Source organism: Colobus angolensis, unplaced genomic scaffold (genome assembly GCF_000951035.1).
Source record: "Colobus angolensis palliatus isolate OR3802 unplaced genomic scaffold, Cang.pa_1.0 Scaffold7, whole genome shotgun sequence".
NCBI classification, from domain to species: Eukaryota; Metazoa; Chordata; class Mammalia; order Primates; family Cercopithecidae; genus Colobus; species Colobus angolensis.
In genome coordinates, this window is record NW_012120709.1 from 24,969,672 (window position 1) to 24,979,014 (window position 9,343).

A 9,343-nucleotide genomic window follows, 5' to 3' on the forward strand; every position below is an offset into this window, starting at 1 on the left:
TATAGTCAAATCATTGAAACCAGTGACTTCTACATATTTGTTCTATCTACAATAGCATTTATTACTTTTTCTCTCTTGTTTAGGAAGTCCTACCCCAACCACTCATGAAATAGTCACAGTAGGTGATCCTTTACTCTCCTCTGGACTTCGAAGTATTGGCTCCAGGCGTCACAGTACCTCTTCCTTATCACCTCAGCGGTCCAAACTCCGGATAATGTCTCCAATGAGAACTGGGAATACTTACTCTAGGAATAATGTTTCCTCAGGCTCCACCATTGGTACCGCTACTGATCTTGACTCAAGTGCCAAAGCAGTTGATCATGTCTTAGGGCCACTGAATTCAAGTACTAGTTTAGGGCAAAACACTTCCACCTCTTCAAATTTGCAAAGGACAGTGGTTACTGTAGGCAATAAAAACAGTCACTTGGATGGATCTTCATCTTCAGAAATGAAGCAGTCCAGTGCTTCAGACTTGGCCTCCAAGAGCTCCTCTTTAAAGGGAGAGAAGACCAAAGTGCTGAGTTCCAAGAGCTCAGAGGGATCTGCACATAATGTGGCTTACCCTGGAATTCCTAAACTGGCCCCACAGGTTCATAACACAACATCTAGAGAACTGAGTGTTAGTAAAATTGGCTCCTTTGCTGAACCCTCTTCGGTGTCGTTTTCTTCTAAAGAGGCCCTCTCCTTTCCACACCTCCATTTGAGAGGGCAAAGGAATGATCGAGACCAACACACAGATTCTACCCAATCAGCAAACCCCTCTCCAGATGAAGATACTGAAGTCAAAACCTTGAAGCTATCTGGAATGAGCAACAGATCATCCATTATCAATGAACATATGGGATCTAGTTCCAGAGATAGGAGACAGAAAGGGAAAAAATCTTGTAAAGAAACCTTCAAAGAAAAGCATTCCAGTAAATCTTTTTTGGAACCTGGTCAGGTGACAACTGGTGAGGAAGGAAACTTGAAGCCAGAGTTTATGGATGAGGTTTTGACACCTGAGTATATGGGCCAACGACCATGTAACAATGTTTCTTCTGATAAGATTGGTGATAAAGGCCTTTCTATGCCAGGAGTCCCCAAAGCTCCACCCATGCAAGTAGAAGGATCTGCCAAGGAATTACAGGCACCACGGAAACGCACAGTCAAAGTGACACTGACACCTCTAAAAATGGAAAATGAGAGTCAATCCAAAAACACCCTGAAAGAAAGTAGTCCTGCTTCCCCATTGCAAATAGAGTCAACATCTCCCCCAGAACCAATTTCAGCCTCTGAAAATCCAGCAGATGGTCCAGTGGCCCAACCAAGCCCCAATAATACCTCATGCCAGGATTCTCAAAGTAACAACTATCAGACTCTTCCAGTACAGGACAGAAACCTAATGCTTCCAGATGGCCCCAAACCTCAGGAGGATGGCTCTTTTAAAAGGAGGTATCCCCGTCGCAGTGCCCGTGCACGTTCTAACATGTTCTTTGGGCTTACCCCACTCTATGGAGTAAGATCCTATGGTGAAGAAGACATTCCATTCTATAGCAGCTCAACTGGGAAGAAGCGAGGCAAGAGATCGGCTGAAGGACAGGTGGATGGGGCCGATGACTTAAGCACTTCGGATGAAGACGACTTATACTATTACAACTTCACTAGAACAGTGATTTCTTCAGGTGGAGAGGAACGACTAGCATCCCATAATTTATTTCGGGAGGAGGAACAGTGTGATCTTCCAAAAATCTCACAGTTAGATGGTGTTGATGATGGGACAGAGAGTGATACTAGTGTCACAGCCACAACAAGGAAAAGCAGCCAGATTCCAAAAAGAAATGGTAAAGAAAATGGAACAGAGAACTTAAAGATTGATCGACCTGAAGATGCTGGGGAGAAAGAACATGTCATTAAGAGTTCTGTTGGCCACAAAAATGAGCCAAAGATGGATAACTGCCATTCTGTAAGCAGAGTTAAAACACAGGGACAGGACTCCTTGGAAGCTCAGCTCAGCTCATTGGAGACAAGCCGCAGAGTCCACACAAGTACCCCCTCAGACAAAAATTTACTAGACACCTATAATACTGAGCTCCTGAAATCAGATTCAGACAATAACAACAGTGATGACTGTGGGAATATCCTGCCTTCAGACATTATGGACTTTGTACTAAAGAATACTCCATCCATGCAGGCTTTGGGTGAGAGCCCAGAGTCATCTTCATCAGAACTCCTGAATCTTGGTGAAGGTTTGGGTCTTGACAGTAATCGTGAAAAAGACATGGGTCTTTTTGAAGTATTTTCTCAGCAGCTGCCTACAACAGAACCTGTGGATAGTAGTGTCTCTTCCTCTATCTCAGCAGAGGAACAGTTTGAGTTGCCTCTAGAGTTACCATCTGATCTATCTGTCTTGACCACCCGGAGTCCCACTGTCCCCAGCCAGAATCCCAGTAGACTAGCTGTAATCTCAGACTCAGGGGAGAAGAGAGTAACCATCACAGAAAAACCTGTAGCCTCCTCTGAAGGTGACCCAGCACTGCTGAGCCCAGGAGTAGATCCAACTCCTGAAGGCCACATGACTCCTGATCATTTTATCCAAGGACACATGGATGCAGACCACATCTCTAGCCCTCCTTGTGGTTCAGTAGAGCAAGGTCATGGCAACAATCAGGATTTAACTAGAAACAGTAGCACCCCTGGCCTTCAGGTACCTGTTTCCCCAACTGTTCCTATCCAGAACCAGAAGTATGTGCCCAATTCTACTGATAGTCCTGGCCCGTCTCAGATTTCCAATGCAGCTGTCCAGACCACTCCACCCCACCTGAAGCCAGCCACTGAGAAACTCATAGTTGTTAATCAGAACATGCAGCCACTTTATGTTCTCCAAACTCTTCCAAATGGAGTGACCCAAAAAATCCAATTGACCTCTTCCGTTAGTTCTACACCCAGTGTGATGGAGACAAATACTTCAGTACTGGGGCCCATGGGAAGTGGTCTCACCCTGACCACAGGACTAAATCCAAGCTTGCCAACTTCTCAATCTTTGTTCCCTTCTGCTAGCAAAGGATTGCTACCCATGTCTCATCACCAGCACTTACATTCCTTCCCTGCAGCTACTCAAAGTAGCTTCCCACCCAACATCAGCAGTCCTCCTTCAGGCCTGCTTATTGGGGTTCAGCCTCCTCCAGATCCCCAACTTTTGGTTTCAGAATCCAGCCAGAGGACAGACCTCAGTACCACAGTAGCCACACCATCCTCTGGACTCAAGAAAAGACCCATATCTCGTCTACAGACCCGAAAGAATAAAAAACTTGCTCCCTCTAGTACCCCTTCAAACATTGCCCCTTCCGATGTGGTTTCTAATATGACATTGATTAACTTCACACCCTCCCAGCTTCCTAATCATCCCAATCTGTTAGATTTGGGGTCACTTAATACTTCATCTCATCGAACTGTCCCCAACATCATAAAAAGATCTAAATCTAGCATCATGTATTTTGAACCGGCACCCCTGTTACCACAGAGTGTGGGAGGAACTGCTGCCACAGTGTCGGGCACATCAACAATAAGCCAGGATACTAGCCACCTCACATCAGGGTCTGTGTCTGGCTTGACATCCAGTTCCTCTGTCTTGAATGTTGTATCCATGCAAACTACCACAACCCCTACAAGTAGTGCATCAGTTCCAGGACACGTCACCTTAACCAACCCAAGGTTGCTTGGTACCCCAGATATTGGCTCAATAAGCAATCTTTTAATCAAAGCTAGCCAGCAGAGCCTGGGGATTCAGGACCAGCCTGTGGCTTTACCGCCAAGTTCAGGAATGTTTCCACAACTGGGGACATCACAGACCCCCTCTACTGCTGCAATGACAGCAGCATCTAGCATCTGTGTGCTCCCCTCCACTCAGACTACAGGCATAACAGCCGCTTCACCTTCTGGGGAAGCAGACGAACACTATCAGCTTCAGCATGTGAACCAGCTCCTTGCCAGCAAAACTGGGATTCATTCTTCCCAGCGTGATCTTGATTCTGCTTCAGGGCCCCAGGTATCCAACTTTACCCAGACGGTAGACGCCCCTAATAGCGTGGGGCTGGAGCAGAACAAGGCTTTATCCTCAGCTGTGCAAGCCAGCTCCACCTCTCCTGGGGGTTCTCCATCCTCTGGACAGCGGTCAGCAAGCCCTTCAGTGCCGGGTCCCACTAAACCCAAACCAAAAACCAAACGGTTTCAGCTGCCTCTAGACAAAGGGAATGGCAAGAAGCACAAAGTTTCCCATTTGCGGACCAGTTCTTCTGAAGCACACATTCCAGACCAAGAAGCAACGTCCCTGACCTCAGGCACAGGGTGAGAGATCCAAATACTACCTAGGCTAGGTCTGTGGGATTTCATGCTGTAAATTAGGGGCTGTTGATGTGGTACTCTCTGGGAGAGACACTCTTCTGTTCAAATTGCGTTACCTGGGAGTTTTCTGGGTTTTGAATTTTTTTCTCTCTGAGTGGTGATTTATATAGCAAAATGTAGTTCCATCCATGGGCAGTTTGTCTCTTGGATAGAACCACATCTAATTGCTTTTTGCTCTGATTTCAAACAGTGTTGCTGTTTGTTCCTGTTTCTATTTTACTGAGGCTTATACTAGAGAATGATAATTCTTATCTTGAGGGCAAAGCTCCCTCTGGTAAATCCACATAGAGTCCTTTTTTTAAAACTTTATCATTGAAAGCCAAGCATAGTGACTCATGTCTGTAATCCCAGCACTTTAGAAGGCTGAGGCAGAAGGATTACTTGAGCTCAGGAGTTCAAGATTAGCCTGTGCAAAATAGTAAGACCCTGTCTCTACAAAAAAAGAAATTTTTGTAGAGTGTTTGTGGTGTGGTGTTGCACACCTGTAGCCCCAGCTATTCAGGAGGCTGAGGTGGGAGGATTGTTTGAGCCCAAGAGTTAGAGGCTAAATGAGCCATGGTCATGCCATTGCACTCCAGCCTAGGTGGAGTGCACCTATGTAGCGACCACTCGGATCAAGATACAGAACATTTCTAGCAACCCACAAGGGTGCCCTCTCTTATAAGGTCAGTGCCCCCTCAAAGTAACCATTATTCTAACCTTTATGACCTTAGGTCAGTTTTGCTGGCTTATAGACTTTATCAGATCCTGATAGAGCCATTTCTTTCGACTCACCTCCACATTCTGTACATATTTACTGGTGGTTTGTCTTGAAAAGATACAAACGCCTGTGTTCCAGGACTCCAGGAGCAGAGGCTGAGCAGCAGGATACAGCTAATGTGGAGCAGTCCTCCCAGAAGGAATGTGGGCAACCTGCAGGGTAAGCTGAAGAATTTGTCCTTTAAGACTAAGCTCTCAGTTTTGTCCACCTCATTTAAAAAATAGTTCTTCCAGGCCAGGTTCATGTCTGTAATCCTAGCACTTTGGGAGGCCAAGGCGGGCGGATCACGAGGTCAGATCAAGACCATCCTGGCTAACATGGTGAAACCCCATCTTTACTAAAAATACAAAAATAATTAGCCGGGCATGGTGGTGGGCGCCTGTAGTCCCAGCTACTCGGGAGGCTGAGGCAGGAGAATGGCGTGAACCCAGGAGGCGGAGCTTGCAGTGAGCTGAGATCACACCACTGCACTCTAGCCTGGGCGACAGAGCGAGACTCCATCTCAAAAAAAAAAAAGGTAAAAAAATAGTTCTTCCTGATTCACATTCTTGTTTTCTTGCCAAAGTTTTTTAAATGGGAGTAATACAGGCTTGTAAAAAAGTAAACAAAAAATAGAACAGAAGAATTATTTAAATAATGGATAATAGTTTCCTGTTTGTCCCCCTCACCCCCGCCCAATCTATTCCCTAGAGGTGGTCATTGCTAATAATTTGTTTTTATCTATGCAGACATTTCTATGCATACACAGATAAACATGGTATATATATGAATATGTATATGCTTTTTTACATAAAAGGAATAATACTGCACATACTGTTCTGTATTTGGCTTTTCACTTATGTACATCTTTCTGTGCCAATATATATAGGTGTGCTTCACTTTTTAAATCGCTGCCCCCAATTCTATTGTGTGGATCTACAGTAATTTAATGAGTCCTCTATTGATATATATTTGGATTGTTTCCAGAATTTATTTAGTTTAAAAAAGTGAAAATTGGGCCTGGACACAGTGGCTCATGCCTCTAATCCCAACACTTTGGGAGACCGAGGCAGGAGGATTGCTTGAGCCCAGGAGTTTGAAACCAACCTTGGCAACATAGGGAGACCCTGTCTCTCCAAAAATTAAAAATTAGCCAGGCATGGTGGTGCACATCCACAGTCCAAGCTAAGGTAGGAGGATTGCTTGAGCCTGGGAATTGGAGGATGCAGCAAGCCGTGATTGCCACTGCACTCCAACCTGGACAACAAAGTGAGACTGTATCTCAAAAAAAAAAAAAAAGTGAAAATTGGTGGTGGTTTATAAGCTCATGCAGCTTATTTTTTATTTTTAGTTAAACCAGCTAACTTATTTAAGTAACTTTAGAATTGCTTCTGACAAGTGTCCTTTCATTTTTTCTAATACTGAGAGTATGAGAAGAATTTCAAAGGCACAGTTTACAACTTTAAAAACAGAAACTTAATGTCAGTATTTGGTAAAGAATCTCAGAAAAGAGTTGTATATTATGTACCATACAGTGGTGTGGTGGTTGTATTCATTCAGCAAGTTCTACAGAAAGCCCCCTGTGGTTCATTTTCTAGCAGTTATTTTGTATACCAGAGCTGTATAGAAAATTATGGATGTTTTTCTTCAAATTGAAGAACTAGCTGATATTATATCTTACATTTGGTTTTTATTTAGGCAAGTGGCTGTTCTTCCGGAAGTTCAGGTGACCCAAAATCCAGCAAATGAGCAAGAAAGTACAGGTATGTGGGTGGGTAACAGGTTAGAATCCGAGAATATCAGTGTTAAAAGGACCATGAAAATGACCCACTTTACCTACTTATTTTCTACATTTAAAAAAAAAAAATATCTAAGCTCCAAAGAAGTTAAGTGATTTGGCCCACATTGGAGACTGAAACTTGGCACACCTGTCTCTTGGTGCAGTGTTCTTCCAGTACATATTCTATGATCACCTGTCAGCTAAGGACTTAAGACAATACGCATACTCTTCTGCTGTACTGGTTTTACCAGCACTGAGGTTTAAATAGCTAGTAATAACCTGACTTCACTTTTTAGTTGTCACTAAAGAAAACTAAGAATGATTTTTATTAGGTAGTCAGATTTTGGTTACAATACCAGATACATCGCCATAGCATTTTCCATCAGTTCTAATGAATTTGATGAAGAAACAAATGGTCACTTTAAGATTAGAGAGTTCTGGCTATAACTTTGTTGAGGACAGTTGCTTATTGAAAAACTATCAGATTGTCGTACCAGAAATTCTACCACAGAGACAACTTCATGTAAAAAAAATTCTGGTTTTAGTCACTGCTTTCTAGCAATGACCTAGGCAAGCTCTTTGAGTCTTGGATCTGTTATGGGAATAATAAACCAACTGTGGAATGTGGTTAGGCTTAGAGATCATTTATGCAAAGTACTCTACAGGTAGTCAGTGCTCAGTGAGCATTTGTTGCTGCAACCACTTTGGCCCCTATCTATTTTCTCCCTATTAGAACCTAAAACAGTGGAAGAAGAAGAAAGTAATTTCAGCTCTCCACTGATGCTTTGGCTTCAGCAAGAACAAAAGCGGAAGGAAAACATTACTGAGAAAAAACCCAAGAAAGGACTTGTTTTTGAAATTTCCAGTGATGATGGCTTTCAGATCTGTGCAGAAAGTATTGAAGGTGAGTGGATTAAATCAGATTGACTCATCAGCAGAAGCCCTGTTTTCAGCTAGAGCTTCATTTTCTGAGTATTAGCACCATTTAAGTGGATGTTTTATGCTAGGAAGTATGGGGGATACCTGGAGGCATCATACATTTTCCTTGTCCTTGAGAAGTTTGTCTTGTTGGAGAATTAGCCATATTTTACATGAAAAGTCAATGATACAGATTATGTTTTCAACATTGCACACACCTTAGCGGAGCCCATGAGAACCCTGCTTCCCCCTCCAGCCTTGTCTTTTGCCATTCCCTCACGTGCCTTCTGTGCCCTTCTCTTTCCCTTGTGTGCCTTCACACGTGCTTTCTCCTCTGCCTGGAGTTCTCTCCCTGCCCTCAATCACCTGGTGAGCTCCAGCTCACCCTTCAAGATCCAGCTCAGACAGTCTTTCCTGACCTTCTGAGGTAGCTAAGCCCTCCCTCTCCCTCCTTTTGAATCTTACATGTTCTTCTCTCGTAGCTTAAAATTTATTTTGTACATGTTTGTTTACTTTTATCACTCACTCAACAGCGAACTCTCCATAAGGGCTGGAATTTTATTTTCTTATTCATCTTTGTATTGCAAGCATGTAGGTATTCATCCGCCTTTGAAGGACTAGTAAATGTTCTCTAGGCTGTAAGTACTAGAAGAGTTCAAGGAGAGAAAGGTCACCATGGGTGAGTTAGGGTTATCAAAAACCCATGAAGATTAAAAGAAGATTCTATTAAAGGAGAAAATGGAATTTTGGTTAGGCAAAGAAGAATGCAGGGCTCTCTAGGAAGAAGAAGGAAGGTAAGCAAAGTTAGAAAGGCATGATTGCATTTGGTGGGTTTAGAGTAGTGTCAGGTGAGATGGCGTTGAAATCCATGTCAGGTGGTAGTGAAGGAAAATTGGGAAGGTGGATTGGGACAAGTTTTAGAGGGCCTTCAGTGCCAAACCATGAGGCCTTTGAAAACTTGAGGGAGTGAATAGAAGCAGAATTTCAGGAAACATAATGTGATAAGCTCTCTATATAAGACAGATTGAACTGGAGATGCTCAAAGACGAGAGTTCACTAATGAGAGTATTGCTAGAGTAGAGATGTCTGGTAATAAAACCCACATTTGGTGGGAAAAGAAAGGAAAGGAAAGAAGAATGAACACACTTGGTTGAATATGGAGAAGGGGAGAGTCAAAGATGACCCTAAAGATTCAGGCCTGGGTGACTAAAACAAAAGATAATGCATGGAGAACAAAGGAGATAAGTAAGGAGTATGGAGGTTCCACAAAAGACATTGGTGTGGAGTGATGTAAGAAATCCATGTGGAAATGCCTAGAAAACTGGAAGAGATCACAGAATCTTGGGTTAGAGCTGGAAGGAACTGTAAGGATTTTCAAGTTCTGCCTCTTAACTTTAAGGAACAGAGAGGTTATGATCTTCCCACAGTTCTGGTTAAATCTTTTTTTTTTTTTTTGAGATGGAGTCTCGCTCTGTCGCCCAGGCTGGAGTGCAGTGGCGCGATCTCGCTCACTGCAAGCTCCACCT

The 9,343-nt window shown here is 43.4% G+C and overlaps 1 protein-coding gene across 1 annotated transcript in view; it reads left to right on the forward strand.

Moving 5' to 3' along the window:
* KMT2A (lysine (K)-specific methyltransferase 2A) overlaps positions 1-9,343 on the forward strand; it is a 95,412-nt gene that overhangs the window by 70,245 nt on the left and 15,824 nt on the right. The window contains exons 31-34 of the mRNA XM_011927037.1: positions 84-4,323; positions 5,219-5,299; positions 6,818-6,882; positions 7,633-7,803. Coding sequence (XP_011782427.1) covers positions 84-4,323; positions 5,219-5,299; positions 6,818-6,882; positions 7,633-7,803 — 4,557 coding nt within the window. The remainder of the gene's footprint in view (positions 1-83; positions 4,324-5,218; positions 5,300-6,817; positions 6,883-7,632; positions 7,804-9,343) is intronic.